Source organism: Temnothorax nylanderi, unplaced genomic scaffold, assembly GCF_030848795.1.
Source record: "Temnothorax nylanderi isolate EJ_2023f unplaced genomic scaffold, tnyl_v1.0 TNYL_tig0023_pilon, whole genome shotgun sequence".
Lineage (NCBI taxonomy): Eukaryota > Metazoa > Arthropoda > Insecta > Hymenoptera > Formicidae > Temnothorax > Temnothorax nylanderi.
In genome coordinates, this window is record NW_027249085.1 from 1809393 (window position 1) to 1835633 (window position 26241).

A 26241-nucleotide genomic window follows, 5' to 3' on the forward strand; every position below is an offset into this window, starting at 1 on the left:
TCTACAACATAATACCAAAAAAAAAATTTTTTTTTATGAAAATCTTTCGATCTCCCATACATGCGTACACATTTAAATATTTAATATTTTAAATTTAACTGAGTGCGATTATAATGTGTAATATTTTCACATATATATCTTTCTATAAAGAATTCTTGAATATGTGGACAACAGACTAAATTACATATATATATTTATGTACACATATATATTTGTGTCATTATTATTTGCAATTTATCATGATCATTTTTGTTGCTGTTACACTCTTGTTGTTTGCATCCCATTTGAATCGACTATTGAGGGAGTGGTCATTCTCAAATCAAAGTAATTGAATATTCAACTTTAACATTCAAATTTAAGTAAGTACGTAGCTTTTATCTTGCATGTATAGTAGACTTGGAATACGATCTGGGAATTGTTATACTGCTTAGACTGCATCAGAATTCTTTGTCATCTTAAAGTTGGAACTCTGAGTTCTAGGTTAAACGTTGCACGGGTATTTATCTACTCGCAAAGTATTCTTGGGAAATTTTCTAACTTTTTTTTTATTGCAGTAATAATTGTGGCATAAACTTCTGTGGGGCTATTCTGTAATTCTTAACGACAGTTTCGTTATCGTTATATATATTCTCGTTGCGCAACTTTTTTATCATATATATGATATCTGCGCAACACAAATATAACGATAACGAAACAATATAAGAGTAAAGCCCCTTGCACAATAGGCGATAGCGATAGCGATAGCGACAGCGACAAAGTTGCTGACAAAGCTACAGCTGTAGCTATCGCCTGTTGTGCAAGGAGCTTTACAGAATAGGCCCACTGGTTTCTGCAGTTCTGATGGGTAATACAAACTGATTTATTAAAATGACCTGAGGCACTCGATAACTTTCCTTTTATTGCTTATAAAGTAGGTTTGAGACTTATATAATATTCTATATTAAGATTTTCGCAATAAATTGCATTTACTCGTGGAATGTAATAAGTTGCACTTAATATCAATTTTTTTGAGGACACGTATGAATTGCGTGAGAATTGTAAAGTGCTGAATGTTTAATAATTAGATTTATTGCGACATTTCGAATATATTGCAAAAAGATTAGAAGAAGTGCTTATTAATATATATTCACAAATGATTTATTTACGTCCACTTTGTAAAATTAAATAAATGCTAAATAAGAAAGTACTGAAAGTAAGAGAAATCACTTTTAAGGGGCAAAATAATATAGCTTATTTATTTCGCATAAGAAGTATGTATATAAATTCTATTTTCAATTAGATTTATATTAACAAAATAATGTTTTGTCAAGTAAAATATATATAAGTTATGAAAAATATTATATAAATGATCATTTTGCTAGATTACAGAATAATGGCTAGATTACAGGATAATCGTTTAGATATGATAATATTTGGTGCCACTGGATACACTGGAAAATATGTAGTGAAAGATGCGACACATATGTGCAAAGAGCAGAAAAAGAAGTTTGGTATTGCTGGTCGTAGGAGGGAAGGTTTATACGCGGTTGTTAAGGAATTTGCCTCAGATATTGGAAAGAGTACATTTAAAATTTTAAGTCAATTATTTTGAAGAAATGGCGAATTTTTTAATTTTGTTTTATTACTAACGAACACTCTTATACTACATATATATCTTTTCAGACGATATACCTGTTATTGTAGCTGACATAAAAGATGAGGAGTCTCTCAAGAAAATGGCAGAGCAAGCAAAGATACTCATCAACTGTTGCGGTCCATATAGATTTTACGGAGAACCAGTTATTAAAGCGTGCATTGGTACTCGCACTCATTACGTTGATGTCACTGCCGAAAAAGAGGTAGTTAAAAAATAAAAAAATCTCAAATAATGATCGCTGATAATGACTTCTGATATTATCTATTTTTAATAGTTTATGGAGAGAATGCAATTAGAATACAATCACGCAGCACAAAAAGCTGGCATTTATATAGTAAACGCTTGTGGCGTGGTCTGTGTTCCTAGCGATTTGGGAATTATTTTCACGCAACAGAAATTTGAAGGAGAAATCAATGCTGTTGAAGTATACGTAAAGGTGTGGCCAACCGACACTGAGAAAAGTCCATGTATGAACTATACAACTTGGGAGTCCCTGATATACAATTTGGCTTATCCAAACGAACTACAGGAATTATATGCTAAATTGTATCCTACCAAACTGCCCGAACTTACACCGAAATTAGAATCAAGGTATTTCTTTAGATATCACGTATAATTATAAGTTACATTATAAGTCAGTTGTAAGCACAGTATAAATCCGTTTTATATGCATACCAAGTGTTTAAAAATTATACAAATTTATGCAAGACAATCATATACATATATTGATATAAAAAGAAAAAAGTGTAATTATATAAATGATGTGCAGCATTAATAATTCCGCTATTTTCGTTCATTGTAGAGGTATGCTGCACCGAAGCGATGTTTCTGAAGGCTGGTCCGTGCCATATTTAACGTTTGCTGATCGTCCTGCATCTCTTCGTACACAGCGATTCTTGTACGACAAGTACAAAAAGAGGCCTGCGCAAGTTCAAGTTTACCTCACGTTGAAGTCAGTACAATACTGATAGAAACGCCATGAATCTTGACAAATAATTTCTGTTAAATTTTGTACGTTTATTATTAGGTCCTTTGAGTTCTTGAAAGGCGCCATTACTGGTATAAATTTATTATGCATGTCTCGCACAGCATGGGGTCGTAATTTACTTTTACGAGTATGTGTGCAAGTACTTGCGATTATCAAAATCATTTAGATAAGGTAATATTATTTAACGCGATATTATTTGCAGTATCCGGCTCTATTTTCGTGCAGTTCAGTGAAGAAAGAGAATGAGAGCTTGAAACCGGGAATGTTGAAATCGATGAATTTTAATGTAACGCTCAAAGCCCGTGGATGGACTGAAAAGTTGGCTGAACCTACCGATAAACACACAGATCGACCTAATAAGAAAGTAATCACCCAAGTCAGTGGTGATTTTCCCACATATGAAGCGACTAGCATCATAGCGATTTTATCGGCAATTACAATCCTTAATGAAGCTGATAAAATGCCTGACAAGTAAGTAATTTATCAGTTATCTATTAATCTAACTTTCAAGTCTATCATTGTTATTTCTTGAAGGTTTAAAAACTTCCAGTTTGAAGTATTAGTAACTGAAATGTAATAATTTTAATTACATGTTGAACTTCGACTTTATTTTTGTTATTATATCTTTACAGCGGAGGTGTATTCACTCCCGGTGCTGCATTTGGTAAAACATCTCTGATCGAGCAAATGAATAAACATAATATTAAATTCGAGGTGATATCATCTACCGTGAAATAGAGATAAGTAGTATATGAAACTTTTACAATCCTTACTGACAAGATTTTTTTTAATACACTATATTATTTCGTTTGACTTTGATACTAACATTTTTATAGTTTTTGGGTAAAGTTTATGCTCTCTATATTATATATATATATATATAACACACGCACACACACACCACCCGCGCGCGCGCGCGCGTGTGTTTTTCAACTCTGTATTATATGTCCTATTTCACGATATTTCAAGAGAAAATTATTTATAAGCGCGTGTACTGTGTATTTTATAATATTAAGGTAATCGAAAATTACATTTTTAATTGTTTGTTTTACTTGGAACGAATAAAAATAAGTAAACCTTATATTTATACACTTATGACGCAATATTAACACAACTTAATTTGTTCTTTATTTATCTACCTTATTTCTTGTATGATTTTATAGTTTTTTTTTACAATCCGAAACTGTCGACATTGCATACTCAATATTATTTCAATGTCTCATAAAAAATATATAAAATAAATTATTTTGTAGATTATTTTACACGTTTGCATGAAACCGATTTTGTAATTTTTATTTGTGTAAATAGTAGCATGCATTCAGAAAGCAAGACAGTTTTTTCATGACGATGTAAACTCGTACTAAGGTATAAAGAAATATAGTTGAGATTTTTTTATGTTCGGATTCAAAACGATTGATATATTTGTCAAGTTGATCGAGCGACGCAGAAATTTGTTTGCTTAGAGATTTTCAGTTGCGAGATGAGATTTCAAACGCAATGAGAACGGGAGGGATTAAAGGCGCGCATCGCTCTAAATAAGCGCATTCATACGCCCCTCTCTCCAGCGCGCCGCTTCCTCCAGCAATGTGTAAACGATGCCATTTTTGTCGACGGTCGACGTCGAGTACAACGTCGACTCGCCTATCGATACCCATCGACGGTCATAGACGCCTGTAGACGTATCTGCGCAAATCGCTAATCGCTTCGTGGCAGCCGGCAGGCCGAAGGACACACTTTCTTAAAAGGGAAATCCGATCTATTCGGCCACTAATTTGCTTCGATTATCGTGATACTTTCGTGTACGTACATATTTATATTTTGCATGTTGTACAGAGTTTATATCTTATATGATCGAAGCACTTGAACTACGATCTTTTTTTTTCACATATATATGCCTTGTATGTGCTCATGAGCTGCGACATGCCGATACGGTGCTATTACGACGGAACGGAGGAATAACGTAATTTTTAAGTTGTAGCCGGTGGAAATTATCGAAGAGTAGATTGACATTGAGATACAAAATGCAATTAGAAGTAGATATTTGCCATTGATTGTGATAATTTATAATTATCAATTACATAATTATTAATCGTTATGTAACAAATATGAATTGTGGGCAAAGTTTATATGCAAAATAAATAAATGAAACTGGCTGTCAACATGATTTGGTCCTTAAAACTGGTTTCTAAAAGTGCTTTACTTTCAGTACATTGTTATTTTTCGTATTTATTTAATTTCATAATATAGACATTAATGAATTTGTGATAAATCTATAGGTATTAATAGGCGGTTTTTTAATTTTCTATGAGATTTATTCAACAAGTTAACAAAAAACATTAAATTAATTGTAAGTTATAAAAGATATTAATGATTATTTTGCTATAGATTGCAGGAAAATGGCGAATAATCGTTTAGATATAATAATATTTGGTGCTACTGGATTCACTGGAAAACATGTAGTGAAAAATGCGACACATATGTGCAAGGAGCAGAAAATGAAGTTTGGCATTGCTGGTCGTAGGAAGGAAGCTTTAGACGCGGTTGTTAAGGAATTTGCCTCAGATATTGGTATATTTAAAACTTAGAGTTAATTGCAAATGATAGCGACTACTTTGTTTATTATTAGCGAACGTTTTTATGTTACTTTATCAGAGGATGTACCTATTATTCTGGCTGACATAAAAGATGAGGAGTCTCTCAAGAAAATGACGGAGCGAGCAAGAATACTCATCAACTGTTGCGGTCCATTCAGACTTTATGGAGAACCAGTTATCAAAGCGTGCATTGCTACTCGTACTCATTACGTTGATGTCACTGGTGAAGAACAGGTAGTTCAATATACGTTCGCAACGGTACAACCATTGATTGATGATTTCTGATATTTTCAATATTTTACAGTTCATGGAGAAAATGCAATTGGAATATAACGAGGCAGCTAAAGAAGCTGGTATTTACGTAGTGAGCGCTTGCGGCTTTGACTGTGTCCCTACCGATTTGGGAATCATTTTCACGCAAGAGAAATTTGGAGGAGAAGTCAATGATGTTGAAGTATACATGTCGATATGGTCAACCGCCACTGATAACAAAAGTCCGTATCTGAATTATGGAACTTGGGAATCTGCGATATATAGTCTGGCTCATGCACACGAACTACGGGAATTACGCGAAAAATTGTATCCTACCAAATTGCCCGAATTCACGCCAAAATTAAAACCAAGGTATGCATCTTTCAAAACGTTACGTATACAATTATAAATTATAATTTTGTCAATTATAAGTCAGGTTTGATGCGTATCAAATATTTACAAATTATGCAAAGCTTGTACAAAAAAAATAGTGATTATATTATTGATGATGCGTTAATAATTCCATTCATTGCAGAGGTCTAGTTCACCGAAGTGATGTCTCTGAAGGATGGTCTGTACATTTTCCAAGTGCCGATCGTCCACTAGCTCTTCGTACACAGCGATTCTTGTATGACAAGTACAAAGAGAGGCCTGTGCAAGTTCAAGTTTATGCCACGTTGAAGTCAGTACAATATCGATAAAATGCCACAAGTGTTGAGAAGTAATATCTGCTAATGTACGTTTATTACTAGGTCTTTCATTGCGTTCCTGATGTTGTCTATTGCCGGTATGTTTTTGTTAATCATGAGTCGCATGGCATGCGGTCGTAATATACTTCTAAAAGTACGTTTCAAAATATTTACGATTGTCAAAATGATTTAGGTCAAAATGATTAATATGAAATAATTAAACGCGATATTTGCAGTATCCATCTTTATTTTCATTCGGTTTTATCAGCCACGAGAATCCGAATATGGAAACATTAAAATCGACACACTTTTCTATAACGTTCAAAGCCCGTGGATGGACTGAAAAATTGGCGGAACCTACTGATAAACACACAAATCCACCTAATAAGGAAGTAATCACCAAAGTCACCGGTGATTCTCCCGCATATGAAGGGACTAGCATCATGGTGATCTTATCGGCGATTACAATCCTTAACGAAAGTGACAAAATACCTGACAAGTGAGTGAATCATTAATTACTTAATGTAACTCTCGTGTCTAACATAAGGCTTATTCGTTTTCGCTGCACTTCTGAACTGAAAGAAAATATATTTGTTTCATTCAAACTTATTGCACTAGTTTAGAAGTGCAGCAAAAACGAACAGGCCTATAGTCATTACTTGAAAACTTTTCAAAATTTTCCAGTTTATAATATAAGCAATTAAAATAATAATTATTATAATTACATGTTGAACTTCGGCTTTATTTTTGTGTTGTTATATCTTTACAGTGGAGGAGTGCTCACTCCCGGTGCTGCATTTGGTAAAACGTCTCTGATCGAGCAAATGAATAAACACAATATTAAATTCGAGGTAATATCATCTACCGAAAAATAAATATACAATTCTTATTGGTAATATTTTCTTACTAACACGCTTTATAATTACGTTTGATTTTGATATTAATATTTTTGTGGTTTTGAACTTTATGGTCTATACATATGTATTTTATGATATTTCAAGAGGAAGGTATTATTTATAAAATATGAATGTTAAAATGTTATTACAGTTTAATAAACATTACTTATTGCTACATAAAAAATGAGAAAAAGATTTATGATGTATATAAAATTTATATAAAATATAATACAATGTTTGCTGAATTGTACATCTTTTCATCATTACTTGTTTAATACATGTGGTGTAATTTAATATAATTTGATATTAAACTTCTTAACATAATTTTTTATTTTTACTATTATTAAAATAAATCATTTATGTCTGTAATGTAATAAACAAACGTTCAAAACAACGTTAATTATATATTTTGCAATAAAAAATTCTTCAAATTTTAATAATATCCCTATTTTTTTAAAAGATTGAATTCGAATATTATATGCAATCTTTGTATCATATTTTTAGAATAATATAATCCATTATAAATTTAAATTTACAATGTTTTGTCAGTTGTTTCTTCCACAGTTATATATTTGTTTACAGTTTCTTATGTTATATTTTATGACATAATGTTCTTAATTTATACTTTATCTATCTATTCATTAATTGAACACGTAATCTTATTTTTACCAGCAAAGATACTTCAGGAACGTTAAAAGAAATAACAAAAAATATTGGAAGAGCGAAATAACAACGAAGTGGAGAAGAGAAAAAAATATGATCATGATGTGTCACGGAAGAAGCGTCGTATTATGCATGCACTATGCGCGTAATTACGCATTTTCTCCTGGGTAACTTTCCTGTATACGAGGTATACGCACCATTCGTAAGAAAGGCAGACTATATAAATTGCAATTTTAGTAAAAATCTCAGAATCATCTAGTCAGCGTACTGATTCAACGCGTCTACATACGTCATCCGGGGGGATTCCGTTTGCGTAAAATCCCTCTGCGAAGGAAAACGACTTGATTCTTGCCGATCGCCAACGACGATCATACAGATTAGGTGTACAACACGTCGCTCGTTGCGATCACTCTCGCACGAGATATATAATTTATTCGACTTCTTATTTCCGCGGAAGGTCGTGTTTGTCGTAAAAAAAGAGAGCGAGTTAACATGAAACGCGTCGGTCTATCCGCTCTACCGTAAAACGCAGTATCACGATACTCCCTTTTTCTTTCGATCCGAAATCGAACGAAATACGAGATCTACAACTTCCGAGGACGACAGAATGACATATTTACATGCAGGATGTTTTTTATTCTTTAGGATTAATCATGACATTGTTCTTTACTTGTCGCAAACACATTTATGAATTTCAAAATCGCATGAATAAGGAGAGAAATTGAATAGAGCAACTTGTAGGACAGGTATCTCGATTGATTGCGATTATATGGAATCATTTAATATTTTTTAAAGATATATCTTTAATAATTCGAAAAGAAATGAAAATTGTCGAGTTAGAACGATGAACGTGTGCTTCTCTGATTTGGAAGTAGAAGGATGGCGATATTACATTTATACAGGATATTTTTAAGCTGAAGACCAGGACAATATGTTATCATCAAGAACAATAACTGTTGATAACATGTCGTTATATAGTTTAATGATTCATGAAGAAAAATTCCATTTATGGAAAAATTTTAACTTTAAAAGGAACGATTTGTAAACTTCCTTCCTGTTACTCTTCTGCGAAGAATGTTTATGTAGGAAGCATGCCGCGAGGAATCGAGTTCCTCTGCTATGAATTCTCATATGCTGACTGGCAAAAAGCCACAGGCATTCACCGGCAAAAAGTATCGAGGCCGGCTCGGTAATGCGCGTTTTCACTATCGAGGGTGAGAATAGTCTTTTGACGCGATAGCCAATATTATCCAGTCTTGTGCCTACCCAGGTATGACTATAAAGCGCAGTTATAGGAATTGTATATCATTCTTCGCACATTGAATCGGGTTTTCGTTATTTACTATGCTCACTACACACGGGATATAAAGCAAGATATGTTTCATGGAAATCTTAACTTGAGCGATATATCTGTTTCTTCTCAATACAGAGATAATACTATCAACAAATATCAAAAGATCCTAACGCGACAACAACAGAGTTTACGAGGCCCGTTTTAGAAAATATATGTAATTGTATCTTGATTTCTGACGCGGATTATAGGTTGCCTAAAGTGGGCTTAATATATTATCCTTCGCTAGATATATATCAAGTTATCTCTCGAAGGAATTAGAAACTAAAGTAGTCGTGTCGGTGAATGATTTTAATACGTCGCTTATAATGTGTACTAAGTATAGAATGTTAATATTGTCTCGCATTTTTATAATTTCGTTTATTGTGAATTCACCTCGATATTAATATTTCTTTGTTCGCGATTCAAACTGTTATAATTTTCATATACCGTATGTAAACAGAGAGAAGATGTTGACAATTTTGACATTTTTCTTCAGGAAGACAACGATGTCGAAATTTTAAGCTCGAAACAACCCAGGTTTATTGACGTTAGGGACGTCATTAAGACGTTATTAATACGTCATTTGACGTCACTCTGCTACCTGGGAATCCGTGGATGAGAAACTTGGAAGATGCCGAGTATACAGGTCCTTTACGTTTTTTCACAAGAGTTGAAAATAAAATATCGAGGAAATATGAGTGAGGTGCCTCTAAACGTGCCTCTTTCTCTTGAGGAAAAGACAACGCGCATATATAAGAACCGGTTGTTTGATGTCGGGATTCATCATGACGTAGATACTTTCCGACTCTCTTGCAAAACCCATTTACCCTATATATTCCTGCTTCTCTTATTTCCCTTTTTGGTCGAAGTCCACAGGACACTCCGATGATGTGCGTGCGTGTGTCACTTGGATAAAACGGTGATTCATTCCGTTATCTAATCGTTACATCTTGACTTGATAAATATTATTGTAAATTCTACTTGTTGTTAGCCAAAGATCTCCCGCGAAGCGAAAATAATGCAATTCTCTCCTTGTTATCTCGAGTGTAACTTTCGGTGTGTAGATTAGACCTATCTAATCACCGCGATTGATACACGACAAAAATGGATTAATTAAGGCGTGCATATCATATATTTAATTTTCCATTTATTTTATATTTTACATATTTGCTACATTATCTTACGTATTAAAAAAAAGGACGCGAAGTCGATCATTATGCTACGCCCGTTGCACATTCTTCGTTTCTTACCTCCATTTCGTGTACTTACATCTCGGATATCGTATAAATTATCAATTATTAATGGAATCTTAATTGCGGGAACCTAATCTTGGGCTAGAATAGAATTTTATCTTTTTAAACGTGCTTTTATAAGGATGAATTGTAATAGATAATTGTAATGCGTATGCGTTTCATGCATATACAGACATAGAGTTTTTTAACAAAATTTTAATAGTCCGGAGAATCAATATTGTTCTGCAGTGACAATGGAAGGAAATTCTCCTTGTGAGAATCAACCAGGTGGAAATCCCGGATTTAGTTCCCTAAGGGTTTTTCTAATTATACCTTAAGCTAATGTAAAGGAAGCTGGGGTTTCCTTGACGACGGAACGAGATAGCCTAATATCAGTGAGTTCCTCTACGTAAGAATTTATAGACACTAACAAAAAGTTTTTTTTTCCTTTTCCGTTTTTTTATTCAATTAATCGACTAAAATTCCTTGATGAACCAATAAAAATTATCAATTAATTATTTAACCAATTAAATATCATTTCGTTAAGCTAATTTCTTAATTATAAAATTTTATTAGATCTTTTTATGTTTTAGGTTTTTTTCAGACTCTAATTTTACAATAATATTTTATAATAATATCTACGCGAAGTTTCTGATAGAATGGATGAAAGAAACGTGGATAGATCAATGCAAAACACACTAAGAGAAAAGATAGCGGAAATCCAAGGGTACAAAGGGCATGATTCTATTAATTCCCCAGATGCACTCGAGTCTCGAGGACTAGGCAGTCATCCTGCGTCCTAGCGCGAAATCATTTCCTCATTGTCGATCATAAATGCGGTGCACGAGGGAGGAAAAGAGACGAAATGATAAGAGACACGGTAACATGACCGCGAAAATCTTACTTCCTGTCGATGCGAGATAACCCAGGTAGCAGAGTGATGTCAAATGACGTATTAATGACATCTCTAACGTCAATAAAACGTCATTAAGACGTCTTTAGACGTCATCCTGCCACCTGGGAATATTCTAATGACTTTGATATCCAGATATTCTAATGCAATGTCCAGATACACCGCATCCTGGCACGCATTTTCAAATCGCAGAGGAGACGAAAATCATCCCTCTCTCTCTTCCTCTCTCTCATAATCTCCAACGCGAAATAATATCGCGGCTCTTTGTGATACAGTAGGAATAGCGGCCGGAGGGAGAGAATGAGAGAGAGAGAGAGAGGAGAGAGAGAGAGGAGAGAGAGAGAGAGAGACACGGGGACCGCGCGCATATATACGGAAGGACTCGCGGGTGACGTTCGTTCTCGCCGCTACCACCGTCGCTCGGTCCACGCTCGCATCAGTCGCGCTCCGCCCGTCCTGAGAATCGCCCACGTCGCGGCTCCTCCGCGTGTCCGTCGCTCGTCGCACGCGGTACAGGTGCTTCTCTCCTCGCAACCGTCTCTCCACCTGTCCTGCTCTGCACGCGCCGTCCTCGCGTGCGTCACGCGCGGCCCTTGCCGGCGCGCAGCTTCCGAGATCCTCCTCACTCGTCGTCAGGACGAGAACAGTTCCTTCCGCCGCAGGACGACGAGTCGTGTTTGAAGTAAGTTCGAGATCAGGAGTCTTTTTGATTCTGTTTCGTGCGAACGTTTTAAATTTGTTCATTGAAATGCTGTGTATTTTAAAAAAATTGACTCAGTTGTTTCGGGAAGTTTCCCAGTTCGCGAGCGGTACCCCGATAATTGTTTTTCATGTGCGTGACGCGGAGTTATAAGTTCTTGATACGATAAATGTTAAATGTCAAGCGGTTGCTGCAAGTGATGTCTAGTGAAGAGAGAGACTCTTTGGATGAATAGAGGATCAAATTAAAATACATATAGTAACGACCATAAGATTTTTTTAATTCTAGAAATTTCTGCTTGTCTATTAGTTAGTTCACCAACACGTTGGAACAACCGGCCCTTAATTGATAAATTAATGGACCCATTATCGTTGTAATTTAAATATGGAACTGATCCTTCTGTATAATTAATAGATCAACGCGTAAGATGTTACTTGTTATTTATGATATAATAGATAATATTGTTGCTTAATATTGAAACATCTGTCTTTAATATCATTCAGTAACGCAAAAGCGTTTATACAAAAATACATTGCATCTGATCGCTTCAATTAATTTTATCAACACGTTTCTCACAATACATTTTAAATCTTTTTAGACGGGTATAACTATCCCAAACCGCTCGACGTATCCCGGAAACCTCCTCACCTTCCAAATCGGAACCAAGTGCCAAGAATCGAACGATCGACACGCGAAAGATTATCAATCATGAACGGAGTATCGAGCCAATGCGCGAAGCTGAAGATGTATGATGGCGAGGATGATAATTCGATAATGATCAAGAAGCCTTTACCATTGAGGGCGGTTTCGTGGAGCGACAATATCGAAGAAACCGATCTGGATGTCCCCGGTACACCAAGAACACCGCGTACATCCACGACAAAAGGTACGAAATACATGATAATTTTTAAAAACAATCACGTAGTCATGAAAAATTCTATTCTATCGCATTAATTCTTTTTGAAACATTACAGATAGTTGCGTTTCATCTTGATGTAAATGACCCATTGAATGCAAATCTGCTGAATTTTGTTGATCATAACGCATCTTTGTTAAGAATTACGGAAGGTACTTGTGTGCAAAATTGACAGGCGAGTTATTTTAATTATTATAATAGAGGGTGTATCGCAATTACTGCATCGCGTCGAGTGTTGCTTCTTGTTTTTCGAGCCGATCGATAGACGTAAACACAATATAACGTAATTCTCGCTCGTATCTCGTTTTAACGCGTCAGGCTTAAATGGACTTTACGAAATTCCATTGATATTTACGCACTTATAATTAACTAAAATATAAAATGCTGACATTTAAGATTCCACTCAAATTTTCAAGAATTATATTGGCCATGTTATACATATAATTATTTTTTGACATATATTTTATAACGCATTAATATTTTATGATAATATTTTAAAAAGCATTAATGTGCAGAAATATAGTAACCTTATGAGATTCTCATTAGAGATACGACGTCATTCTCAAAAAGAAACAGTTAAATATTCTCGGGTTAATCACAAAATTAAAAGTTGAGTCTTTGAAAAAGTAAAAGTCATTTATATTTTTTTAGACGTTTTCGTGTTAGCTGCTATATATTTTTACTTCATGGATACAAAATTCATCCATTTAAGAATTGATAAATTATTGTGTATGTAACAATATCAATTACGGAATATCATTATCTGTGAATCTTTTTCGGTATCAGTACGTAATAAATTTTGATGAACGGTCGTCGGAAGGACTATTCTCGTATTAATTACATCGCGATGATCGCGATAAACAAGTATGGGCACATCGCCGGGGTACAGTTATGGTGATGTGCAACGTATAACTGTAACTTACAAAAATGTGACACGTGGCAGGGCGAAATAAAAAAAATTTCAGACGAAAGATGTAATCAATAAATCGCTAAAACTTCACTGCGACAATAAAAAGGTCGGTCGTGATTTCGAAAGCCTCGTGAGAAATCATTCCTTGAACGTAATTTGATATTGTAGAGCGATGTCAAAAAAATTCCACAAGAAAGATGTAATCAATGAATCACTAAAAACATTGCGACAATAAAAATATCGGTCATGGTTTCGAGAGCCTCGTGAACAATTCGATATTGCGTTATAACTTTTTTTCGAAAGCCTGATTAAACGGAGAGACAATTAATGAAATCGTCATAATTAGTCGATTCAATTTATCGCGGAGATATTTTTAAACGTAAAAGAAAGGATACGTTTCTATCTTCACGACAATTAAAAGCACTATCTCTCGCTTATGAACTGAACTTTCGAAATAACGGATATTATGAATATTTCATTACGTTAAAAATGCTACTGCATATCAAGTGTGGAAACGAACATATTCGACATTTCTCTGCTATTAGTTTCTGCAAATATTGAATTATTTTCCACGCTGGAAATTAGCGGGATTCGATAATGGAATTGGTATTCTTTCGATGTCGTATCGAACGAATTTTCCACATTGCCTCTAATGACCGCTTTGTCGTCGGCACTGGATTCAATTACCTGACACGGTTCATTAGGAAGAGACGGGCTAACTGAGTTTCCAACATGAATACGCGCTTCTCTCGTCGTCGTCGTCGTCGTCTTAGAGAAGCCGATCACTCGCGAGTCGATGAATAATATTGCACGCGAAACCTTGAATCTGTTTTGCCGAGCACTTTCTACGCACCGTTTACGCACACGAAATGGAAACGCATACTATTTTAATCGCGTACGCCACTTTGTTCTCTCACGACGGAACCATTTTCTTAAGCGGTTCGTCCAAAGAGAACAGTCGTCGGATGCATACGCGAAATTCTTATCACTCGCCCTCACAGTTAAGTCGTTAATCAGCTCGTCATAATTTCTAAGTACACGGCGTGTCACGCGCGAGTCTACGAATCGATCAACTTCACAGGCTATTGTGAAAATCGATCGAATCGGTCATTGAATCCCGGTGACTAATGAAATGTCAACAGTTACGCAAATGCAGAGCCAACCGACGCGAGCTGCTCGTACCGCATCTGCTCTGAGAACCTCTGCGAGATTTGCTCCGACAGTGAAAATCTCAGACTCGTGAAAAGTTTCGCAGCTGTCGCGGAAAACAGAGAACTCGCCGAAGATATGCTGTCGTCAACTTGACTCGTCCACACGCGTGAGATAAATCAGACTGTTCAGCCTTCTCAGCGATCTGAGATACCCAAATTGAAAGCAGATTTTACGAAGCTGCAAATGTCGCCAGTGGAAATATTATGGAATCTGCCAACGAAATGCGCCGATACATCAACGGGAACGAGAAGAATCTGCCGTTTCGTAATTATTTACATAAATAAAGTATCCCGTTTAAATGATTATGAAATAACAGATTATGTTCTGCTGCCGGTCTGCTGTCAGATTACGTCAGGTTCTCTGTCGACAGAACAGAAGATTTAACGCGGACACGATAAACGAAATATCTGATTGAATCCGCTGGCATGTCGCTAACATTTTGTTCACTGGGAAGAAATCTTATCTCATGCATAATGAGCGCAAGACATTCAATTGCGGTGTGACCGCACGCAGCTTATTCCGTGATTATACGTGAATATGCGCGCGACGCGATTCACGGGTCGTGACACGCGATAGCAAAGATGTTGAAACGTTGTTGGTTCCAGAGTTATCGTCCAGCGAAAATCCTCGACGATCGTGGGCGGGAAAATGCGATCGGCATCCACACGATCGTTTTGTTCTCCAGGCTAATCGGCGTTGCGTTTTCTTTGCGTTTCAGGCCACGAGAAATGTATGTTCCATCACGATTTAGAGCTGGACCACCGACCGCCCACGCGAGAGGCGATGCTACCGGAAATGTCCCGAAGTTACAAGCTGCTCCTGAGTTCGCTGGGCGAAGATCCGGAACGACAGGGACTCCTAAAAACGCCGGAACGAGCCGCGAAGGCCATGCTCTTCTTTACGAAAGGCTACGATCAGAGTCTCGAAGGCAAGTTTTATTACTCTTTATTACATTGAATAAGAATTTATATATTATAATTAGAACATTTTCTGAGAGCTCTCTCTTTCCCTCTTTCTTTCATGATTGATTTGCGATATTTAAAAATTCATAAATTGAGGAAAGTTTTAGTGAAAAATAGTGTAAATTCATTTTTTGCAACGTCATTTTGTCTATTACGTATCCATATTATACATCTATCCATTACAGATAAATGCCTTTATGTAATATGTTTGCAAAGTGCCTCCGATAATAGAAAGCAATATGCACAAATGCAAATACGTACAAATAATACTGCATCGTTTATCCTTCAACTTTTGACAAAAATGACTCAAGCAAGAATGATTTAAGTTTCAAGCTTAAAGTTCGAACAATTTAAATTTTTCGAGAGAGATCATTGTCTACGTAATAAAAATGTTTAAATTTAATCTAATCAAAATGAAAAAAAATATAAATATCTAATCTAATCTGAAAATGTTTGCCGGGGGGCAAAAATAATGGATTAACATCGCGAATTTTAAAATAATATAGTACATCAGTGACGATTTCGATCTTATTATTGAGAAATTTTGAACGTCATTACTTATAAGATATATCAACGAAATAGCTAATGTATCTTTATCAAAAATTCTCAAGGTTAATCGCAGTCAGTTGCTTTTGCACAATAGATTAAAAAGAAGTAAAAGTCGGAATTGTCAGTATGTTTATTACAGAATTATTGAAACTGCTCTCCTTTCGAATTGACACTGGAAATATTGCAAAACTAATACGTCTGCGGATGTATATGCCCAGGAAAAAAAAAGAGAAAATAGTGCAGCCTTGATTTGACGGTCGGCTAACGCAAGGTTGCGCTCGAAGATCCGTGTAGTATGAATTTTACAAGCGGCAATTACACGCGATTGCGATCCATCGATTATTGCTTAATGACAACGGCAGCCGATCGCGCGGCGGCCGCTTTTCTGCAAAATCTGACTACCGTCGCGATCGCGAATCGTTATGACATTTTGTTTTACGACCGGCAAGATTATCGATAGAGCCTCCGTTTCCTGCAAACAATGCTCTTGACTTTGACACGCTAGTCGAAAGGCACATGTTATCAGATTGGATAATTCGAGACTTCCGAGACAGATACATAATCTTCTTGTAAAGTAGAAGTATATAGATTGACAAAAAAAAAAAAGAATATTTGGATGCAAAGATAATAGGAACATGAATTCGAATTGATAGCAAGAATTCGATAACAAGACTTAAAATTACATTTGGCGATATATTTATGCTACACTTTCGGTGGACACATGTTATCTGAAGAATACTAGGGATGTAATGTATACATATCTAAACGTACACGTTGGGATGTAATATATGTGCTGTCATTGTGTTACAACGTACGCCAGGGAAAATTTCTTCAAAGTTGCTTGGAATGCCTTGCGATATACCCACGTCATCATCAATCACATTAACATTACGCTCACAATAAATAACACTAAAATATTAGATGGTATTATAAGTCTATTATTTTATAAAGCAAGAAATATGTAGCTTATATTCAAACTTACGAAATATGTAATAGAGTTTAAAGAAATATTGATTACTTTTCAAGATTAATCAAAAAACTTTAATATAGAAATTTGAAGAATATCTATATTGTAGATATTATACGCGATCTCGTCGAAGCTCATAACGAGTTTGAGAAAAAGAAAGAGTGGTAGTTCTTCACTAGTTGAAAATTGAAAAAATCCAGGACGCATTTAGCTTTCCGTGATGGATATATACGTGATAGACATGAAGGAATTACAGCAAAGTCAAGGGTACAATTTGCGGGGGTAATAAAGTAATTAACTGGGAAATCGTCACGCGGCAACGAGATTTCTTTTATTGCGAATAATAATAGCGCGAAATTACAGAGGCGCGCCTGTACTCCGTGAAAGTACCACACTTCTCGCCCCTTTTTTTTTTTTACTTTCAACTCGCTCTCTATCGCGAGCAGAATGAGGAAGCGGTGGAGAGAAAAAGAATGGGACGTCGAGGGGGTGAGAGGGTGGGACTTAAGTGCGACTCACAGAAAAGAGAGCGTAAAGCTCTTGGTATAAATGGGGTTCTCAGGGGCGCACGAGGCACAGCTTGAGAGGAAAATCCCCTTCATCTCTTTCTTTTTCCTTTTCTTCCTCCGCGTCACGTACATTCAATATAAATGTCACGGTGCTCGGACAATTACGAGGTTTGCGGAGATTCGTAGAAAAGTTCACCACCAGTTGATACAGAGAACGAGTTCTTTTCCTCGTTTAACAATTTCGTTCTAGCTAAGGAAATCCAACATAATATGCTAAATTGTACAAATCGTTGTGACGACTCTCGAGATATTTAGATATGCATTTACTTCGATTTTAGCGATATTAATTAACAGCGAGTAACGTGCTTGCTTTTTGATAACGATTAACGATATAGAGATTTAATTCGTATTAAAACTTTAATGAATTAAAGCAGTCAATTTCGTATCGATTTTCTCATGCATTTTTTTCGAGTTTTATTTATTCCAATGATCCAAGAATTATTTCTCTTTTTTTAAATTTTATAGGTTTGTGTCGAGCTGTTTTCCCGAATCGCTCGCACGATAATCAAGTATCGTTCTAACGAACCTGTCTGAAACTAAGAGCATCTGTAGGTGATGGAATGGGGGACTTTAATTCACTTCGGCTTAGCTTGAACAGCGGAGAGACCCTCGAGATAAGCTCTCACGATTAACGTCGGTACGGTGAATCTGAAACAAGAGGCACTTTCGTACGAAAGCTCGACCACCCTCACCGAATCACCCCCTAGCGCGAACAATTCCACTTGTGGCTTTTATCTCGCCCCATTGCATGCTCGCTCGAATTTCCTTTAAGTTATAATTTTGTATTCATATATACAGACATATATGACATATAAAAGAAATATATATTGTATAAATACATACACATATGTTTCTGGTCGATAAATTCCGTGAGATTTCTAACGCAATGGAATTTTTAAAATGCCATACGCGTGGCAACCTGTAAAAGTTAATCGAATCGGCTAAGCCGATCACGTTTAACCATAGGGTCGTGGAATCGAAGGTCTATATAGTCAGAGGGGATCCCCTAGCGCGGAGATACAAGAGGAAAGGAAATTGCTTCACTTCCACAAAGCCGCTAACTTATCCTATGGCTGTGCATTTACCAAGAAATAAATATCATACGAGATTCAATTGTACGCTTCGCGAAGAATATGATGAACGCATCTCTGCTGGAAGTTAACGCGTTTGTGCTGGAGGCTGAAAGCTATTCCACGATCACGTCAAATTCGACAAGTTAGAAATGGTGATTAGAGCCAGCTTTAGAGTCTGCGTGATCCATTTGGAAAATTCAAGCTCAATCGCGGCCGGTTAGGTGAATCCGTTTCATTCATCGTTGTCGGTCATCGCGAGGGTGTTTCTTGTTAAGGTTGCCGTGGAAACGCGGAGAGCACCACCATTATCTAGCTGCAGACACGTACCGACCGTCCGCTCGTACGTACACACTACCACTAGGATCCATGGTGCAGTAAGTAGGTCAATATCGAATAAATCACAGCCAGGATAACCCGCCCGCTAGGACGAAAGAACGTTTCTTTCGTGAAACAATGCTCTCAGCTGTTTTTGTATGTCGTCAAATTAAAAGGATCGCAAAGATCTCCTCGATATACCTGATTATGCTATATGCGAAATGTTGCAATTAATTCACGAAACTCGTCGGCGAGTCTGTATTTGTTGACGAAATCTTTATATGGCCAAGTTTGACTAAAAATGTTACTCTGACTGTTACAGATGTAATTAATGACGCTATATTTGACGAGGATCACGATGAGATGGTTGTGGTAAAAGACATCGAGATGTTCTCCATGTGCGAGCACCATTTGGTACCGTTCTATGGCAAGGTTTCAATCGGTTACCTTCCCTGCAAAAAAATATTGGGCCTCAGCAAACTCGCCAGGTAATTACGTTAAATATTAATTAAGGATCTTATCGAGTCTCCCGCGAGTTTTAGAGTTTCACGACTGATTAACTCGATATCAAGTATAGATTATTCGCAATTGAAGGTCGAATCTCTTCCACTTGGACGAACCACTTAATTGCTCTGTCACCACGTATGTCGTTCTTTCATGCGTGGGAACTATTTATTGATAATGATTCTAGCCGATAAACATCTAAGATGCTAGTCTCCTAAGTTAAAGCCTCAACATAAGATTTCGATTTCGATGAAAAGACCTTATATAGTAAAATCAAGTCAAAATGTGCCGTTACTTTCCGAAGAATTATATGTTTTAATATAGTGAAAAATAGATGAAAAATATATTTTTTTCAATTTATAATTATAATGCAGATGTACATATTTGTACAATACAACATTTTTCCTTTTCTCAAAGCATGACGTTGCGCGACAAATTGCGATCGTGTAAATAAGAAAGGAGGAAACTCCGCTTCTTTATTCACCGAAATCCGCGGTCGACGCTTGGACAATTTCGTCGAGTTGCACGTCCACTAGTCCTGGCCTTGATCAGTGGCATATCAAGGCGAAAAGAAAGAATATGACGAGACTGGTCTCCTAAGACCGTAGACACTTTCACGCGCGTAGCGGCCCGGGATCTCCGTTTACTCGTTAAACGCCCGTTTAAAAGCGAAGTAAACGGTCGATAATGGAAACAGGACCGATGGCATTCCGATGCGCTGTCCAACGTACTTCAAAACCGTTAACTTTTTTTTCCCCTAGCTTTTGTGAGCATTCTTCTAGATAATGGATTTGGGAAGAAATAATATTTGCATGCACTCGGCCCGAATTTTAACGACCCCGATTTATCGGTGGTTTCTAAACATCATTTTGAAAAAAGAATTTCCTGTTCGCAGAATCGTGGAGATCTTCAGCAGACGACTCCAGGTGCAGGAGCGACTCACGAAACAAATCGCGATAGCGGTCACGAAGGCTGTGCAGCCTGCAGGAGTCGCCGTCGTGGTTGAGGGAGTGTACGTATAAAATTTTATGATAGATCACAAAATTTCAATCGCTTCAACTACGTGAATGGCGAAGCGATTTTTTCGCTTGAAACAAGTGGGACCATTTGAAAACGAAACGATCTCATGAATCATTTACAAAGGGTAACGTAAAGGGATCGAACGCGAGGATAAAAAATATCGGAATTATTGTCAACTATAATATAACTACAAACAGATCGTAATGTATATGTACACAATATGATTTTTAATTGTAGGTCGGTACTTCGGGCGATATTGCGATGTCGAGCCGGTTCGCCAGTTAAGGCCGCTTTCCTTTCGATCAGCGGCTATGCGGCTCGCGGAATAGTTTTCACAGGTGGAACGATCGCGAGGGAACACGACCTTGTGCCGTCGCGCGAATGTTGCACATAATTAAAGCATTCACGTAACGATCCGGTTGTTTGTTACACGGCGTATGCATTAGCGCGACCGATAAATCTCGCGTGGGGGTGCGTAAGTGTCACCTCGATGGTCAGCCGGGGTTATTAATCGTCGCCTGTGATTAATATGGAAAACGCGAGCACACGCCCGACACAATCGTGAATAATTCAGGAAGACCACGCGCGCGACTTCCGATAGTTGCGGTTTTCCGAGATATATCAGTGATAATTAATCGGAGTATCTCCCGAGAGAGCGACTGGCTCGCGCAAATAGCTCGTAACGCTATTGCCAAGACTTATCCACGCAGATTTATCAGGGCTGGGTATTTTTGTCATCTTATCGCGCGAGTAATGCTATTACCGGCGTTATTTTCGCGCGCACCGGCACTATTTTTACCAGCCCCCCGCGCGCGAATAATTTAACCCTGCCTCGCCGCGGTTGAACCGCCCGATTTATCCCGCGAGAATGATAAACCGATAATTAATAACTCCTAACGCGGTGCTATTCTCGCAGGGACCGACGCTATTCTCGTCGGTCTGCGCAAATAATTTATAGACACTACTTTTCCGCCCGACTCGCCGCGCCGCGAGGATGACTGACTATATGTATAAGTCGACTTATTCTACGAAAATAATAAACCGATAACAGACCAGAGCTATTACGGACCACCACGAGCGATACGCGGTCGTCGTGTTACGACATCGGGGGCACGCGCGGGTTTCCCCAAGCCGGAGAACCCGTTCGCGATATGATACACATTAATCAAATCCTCCTGCTTGCGAATCGATAAGATCTCCCTCTCGCGAAGGCATCAAGGTATATCTGTAACACGAGATCTAACGGTCCGATCTTTTTTTCGCGATTTCCTTATTGCGATTTTAATTATATATACGGCATGCACGCACCTAGGAAAAGGAAAAAAATTCTTTTGCATACATTGCAGGCACATGTGCATGGTGATGAGGGGCGTGCAGAAGATTAACAGCAAGACAGTGACCTCGACGATGCTGGGCGTGTTCCGGGACGACCCGAAGACCCGCGAGGAATTCCTGAATCTGGTGCACAACAAGTAAACGGTCGGATCGCGTCGCGGTGTCATTATCATCGGCCACCGTGGGACCACTAAATTTCAACGCGTGACACCCCGACTGCTCTCCGACATCCGACCGCTACCTCGTTGCGAAGCCCTCGCCCCCAGGGCTTCGGGATCGTCGTCGTCGTCGCCGCCACCGCGCCAAAGTCCTTCCCGTATACATTCCGCTTGTTCTTCGAAAAAGAAAATCGTACGTCGACCTCGACGACGGTTTTCCGCGTGCCTCTGTATCAGAAATACGATCGGGAAAGTCCAGGGGCGATCGCTTTCCGGGACCAAGATAGCGCGATAGCGGGTGGTGGAGACGACGCTCGACGCGCGTCCCGCCCTGATAAGGACGCGCTCAAACTGCTGATCGAGTGACACTGACAATAGCGACGATTATGACGCGTCGTGGTCATCCGCGAAGACGCCCGTCGCCCGTGCGTTGCGGAATGACGACGCGGATGACTCGCGAGCGATTCGTCGCGTTGCGACGAGAGTGACGAGCGACGTGCATTCCGGCGCCGAAGGGACAGCGAAACTGCGAAAAGCATAGACGTATGTAATATACTGAGCATTCCTATTGGAGATCTTCCGGCAAGATTTGAAGGACAGAAGATATGCTTGCAGTGGCGATTTCCTTTTCTAATCGTATCCTAACTTAAATGTTAGAAAAGGAAAGCTCCACTGCAAGCATATCTTCTGTCCTTCAGATCTTGTCGGAAGATCTCAAATGGGAATGCTTAGTCTACTATTATATACGTCTATAGCGAAAAGGAATTAGCGATTTACTCCGAGGACGAGTTATTCGACGCGATAAAATACGTGTGTGGGACCAGGAAGTCGCTGCTGGATCAGCGACAATCCTACTAAAGAGTTAAAGAGTTTACGTTCGCTGCGCCTTTGGCCGAGTGAACTCGTCACTTACAAAGAAGCTTTTTAGGAAATTTTTTCAACGGAAGGCTCCGGTCAATGACAAACCCACACGACAGTCGACGCGGTTCTCGTGACAATAAATTGTATATCCTGTAGATTAGCGAATTCTTTTGAAGAGAACCGCGTTCGACTCCTTCGTCCGTTTGCATCGACCGTGCGGGCTTTCGGGACTCACAGTTTTACATCATGCGTTCTGCGATATTCGTCGTTTTTAGCGCGCGCGTTTTTTCCGCAGCTGCGAAACTCGACAGCCACGGGTTTCGCATCGTCGCCGATCTGCGTCGCGTGATCGCCTATAAAATTTTGTTCGTCACGTTTGGTATTCATTAATAGGCGCATTTTGTGATTAAGGCGAGAATTGAAAAGATATTGCCAAAAATTAATTCAATGCCTCAAGTCAAAATGCATCGAAATAAATTATCTATTTAAAATTAACCGGAAAATAACATTTCGTTATATACTTGCAATTCTGAAACGTGATTTGTCAAAGAACTTCCTTTTAATTAATTGTAAGTAAAAAAACATTCACATATCTTAGTAGTTTCATTTAAGAAACATTATTTCAAATGCGCTTATTATCGAACGCTACATGTCATTCTTCTCCAATGAGTGATCTTCTCGCCTTAGTTTGATTTAATTTTAAAAGAACTCGCGAAAAAAATCGTTGCGAAATGCGCAGTGCTTCAGCCATGCATTGCGCATCGTGACGAGCTCCAAAAGACATTGTTTCCAAAGTATATATACCGCATTTGCCTAATCATCCGTCGAGATGTTTCCCAGGGAAAGTTAAATCGTCCACCCTCGGAGGTCCATTTTCAACATTCACAGAATGCATATCATTAAACTAAAATTAATTTACCTTGCGTATTCTACGTTAATTAAAGCGAAGATGTTATTATTCGCGAATTTATTTATCGTATAAGTTGTTGAATCCGCGCGATTACAAAAGATTTATATTTTATCTGGAAGTGTGAAAATTTACATAGATGTTACCTCTGTTGCACTTAACTTTTTGCGTGCTCGCGGCTAGTCCACGAGTACCGCACCTCACATCGAGATTTTTACTGATACTTTTAACGATATAATAGGATAACGCAGTTTATTATGTACATATCGATTTCTGTTAAAATATGTGATTCAAAACTTCCTGCCTCAACAGACTGAAGTGATAGAGCTTCGGTATATTCTCCGATTATGCTTTCTGAACGTGAAAGGCTGGAGAGAGATGTTCAAGTTATACTTATGAAAGTGAACGTTCAATATTTGTAATATTTTTCTGACAATATTATATAAAAAGTTATATTTATATTTTCAACGACGGGGCATTACTTCTTTCCAGTTTATCCTCTTTCCTCTTGTACGTAGCCATAAAAATAATAGAAATTTGCATATTCCAGGAACACGTTACACAATTTAGAGTGCATCTTTCTTCCCGTAATAGTTTAGCTAGCCTGTAAAATATGCACGTCGGTGAATTTTTATGCAGCACGTTTTCGGAAACTTTAGGCGATAATCGATCAAGTATTCATTAATGGCCTAATCGAGACACTTTGACCTACACGCACGAGCATCAAGTAGCACGTGTTACGCTGTTGCGTGATACAAATCACTTCTCGCGAAATAATGTCCCCAACCCAAATTCCATACTAGTCTTTCGTAGACCTCGTATCTATTCCCGATGAATCACACGTTTCTCGCACGTGTTAATTATAATTTGGTGTTGGGAGAAGAAAAGATTATTGAGAGTTAACGCGAGACTAATATGGTATCGATGAAACAAGAGAGCGAGATTAATAAATTCCGTGCTTTGCATATCCCACTTTTCAAGATCATTCCAGTTTTTATTTTGGGTTCTACATGTTTGTGATTTCAAAACGTTAGTAAAATACACAAGATATGTAAGAAGGATAAAAAATCCCGCTACAACATCGATACGGAAAAAAAGAAGCATACAAGAGCATACAAAAATGAACAAAGTTAACAAATTCAGCGTTGCGTATTCTCAATCCAGTTTTCTTATTTTCTTTTTAAGTCCTTTTTATATTTATTTTTTTAATCGTGAGCGACAATCTGCCACATCGAACGTCACCTAAATCATATCCCAAATCTCGGCAACGGCGATATTTCGATCTTCTTCATGATTGTTGAGCCACATACCTCGTCTGGAGCGTCCAGATTCCCTGCGTCACCCTGATAAAAAAGATATATCATGCCTCCATCCGTGGGTTTCCGACTTCTGCTGATGGAACAACGAGGACAACGGGGGAAGGCCGCTTTTGTTGCTTTCCTTTTAAAGTTAACTTTTTGCTATCCTGTCATCTATGTTTCTATCTTGGGTCGCCAAATTTGTGAGATAATTGGACTTTTCTCAAGCAAAAATACAGCAACAGTGGCAAAAATTTTATTTAGTTGATTTAGCGGGACCCGAACGTAGTAATCCAATTAAGCCACTGGAGAACGCTGCAAAAGAAGCAGCAAATATAAATAAGGGACTACTAACGCTAAGTAATGTCATCTCGCCACTCGGTGACGGTGCCTCTACGACTTAATTACATAGGATATCAGAAACAGCAAGCTTACGCGATTGTTACAAGATTCTTTAGGCTTAACCAGGCTTAACGTTAAGCCGTTGGTCCACTTGAAATGCGTTAAAATACAACACAGGCGATCATAAGAGTCATGGAGTTGCCGCCTAAAGAATCTTGCAACAATCGCGTAAGCTTGCTGTTCCTGTATCCTATGTAAGTCGTAGAGGCACCGTCACCGAGTTGCGCGAGATGACATTACTTAGCGTTAGTTAGTTAGTCCCTTATTTATATTTACGCCTTCTTTTGCAGCGCGTTCTCCAGTGGCTTGGATTTACTACGTTCGAGTCCAGTTTCTCCGCACGAGATCCCTTCTTTCTTATTAATTTTTCGTGCGGGGGGTACAATT

At 37.9% G+C, this 26241-nt stretch overlaps 3 protein-coding genes across 6 annotated transcripts; all 3 read left to right on the plus strand.

Annotated features, from left to right (window-relative positions):
* The first annotated feature begins 123 nt into the window (after positions 1-123).
* LOC139769623 (saccharopine dehydrogenase-like oxidoreductase) lies at positions 124-3738 on the plus strand. 3 transcript variants are annotated; one of them, XM_071700873.1, is made up of 8 exons: positions 124-359; positions 1381-1559; positions 1663-1838; positions 1911-2227; positions 2439-2588; positions 2664-2751; positions 2827-3095; positions 3257-3738. In XM_071700873.1, exons 2-8 carry the CDS (start codon positions 1403-1405, stop codon positions 3360-3362), a joined length of 1263 nt encoding a protein of 420 aa, XP_071556974.1. In that variant the 5' UTR covers positions 124-359; positions 1381-1402; the 3' UTR covers positions 3363-3738. The 3 variants fall into 3 exon arrangements, with proteins under 3 accessions (XP_071556974.1, XP_071556973.1, XP_071556972.1); XM_071700872.1 differs by having other exon boundaries at positions 1388-1559; XM_071700871.1 differs by having other exon boundaries at positions 124-1559.
* Positions 3739-4230: 492 nt separating this feature from the next.
* LOC139769624 (saccharopine dehydrogenase-like oxidoreductase) lies at positions 4231-7300 on the plus strand. Its single transcript, XM_071700874.1, has 8 exons — positions 4231-4423; positions 5010-5192; positions 5277-5452; positions 5523-5842; positions 6006-6152; positions 6223-6313; positions 6396-6658; positions 6929-7300. The coding sequence occupies exons 2-8, from the start codon at positions 5021-5023 to the stop codon at positions 7032-7034; spliced, it is 1275 nt and encodes a 424-aa protein (XP_071556975.1). The 5' UTR covers positions 4231-4423; positions 5010-5020; the 3' UTR covers positions 7035-7300.
* A 321-nt stretch (positions 7301-7621) lies between these two features.
* On the plus strand, positions 7622-24622 carry Pu (GTP cyclohydrolase punch). Of its 2 annotated transcripts, none has more exons than XM_071700876.1 (6): positions 7622-11878; positions 12495-12782; positions 15653-15862; positions 19692-19857; positions 20769-20885; positions 22240-24622. In XM_071700876.1, the coding sequence occupies exons 2-6, from the start codon at positions 12605-12607 to the stop codon at positions 22367-22369; spliced, it is 801 nt and encodes a 266-aa protein (XP_071556977.1). In that variant the 5' UTR covers positions 7622-11878; positions 12495-12604; the 3' UTR covers positions 22370-24622. The 2 variants fall into 2 exon arrangements, with proteins under 2 accessions (XP_071556977.1, XP_071556978.1); XM_071700877.1 differs by lacking the exon at positions 7622-11878 and adding an exon at positions 11943-12318.
* The last annotated feature ends 1619 nt before the right edge of the window (positions 24623-26241 follow it).

Bases quoted from the DNA above. Each gene is read 5' to 3' on its own strand.
- LOC139769623 (XM_071700871.1), top strand. From the start codon at position 1,346: ATGATCATTTTGCTAGATTACAGAATAATGGCTAGATTACAGGATAAT. The intron at 2,228-2,438 runs GTATTTCTTTAG...CGTTCATTGTAG, and splicing joins ACACCGAAATTAGAATCAAG to AGGTATGCTGCACCGAAGCG. The intron at 2,589-2,663 runs GTCAGTACAATA...GTTTATTATTAG, and splicing joins CAAGTTTACCTCACGTTGAA to GTCCTTTGAGTTCTTGAAAG.
- LOC139769624 (XM_071700874.1), top strand. From the start codon at position 5,021: ATGGCGAATAATCGTTTAGATATAATAATATTTGGTGCTACTGGATTC. The intron at 6,153-6,222 runs GTCAGTACAATA...GTTTATTACTAG, and splicing joins CAAGTTTATGCCACGTTGAA to GTCTTTCATTGCGTTCCTGA. The intron at 6,659-6,928 runs GTGAGTGAATCA...ATATCTTTACAG, and splicing joins AGTGACAAAATACCTGACAA to TGGAGGAGTGCTCACTCCCG.
- Pu (XM_071700876.1), top strand. From the start codon at position 12,605: ATGAACGGAGTATCGAGCCAATGCGCGAAGCTGAAGATGTATGATGGC. The intron at 15,863-19,691 runs GCAAGTTTTATT...TGACTGTTACAG, and splicing joins CTACGATCAGAGTCTCGAAG to ATGTAATTAATGACGCTATA. The intron at 20,886-22,239 runs GTACGTATAAAA...CATACATTGCAG, and splicing joins GCCGTCGTGGTTGAGGGAGT to GCACATGTGCATGGTGATGA.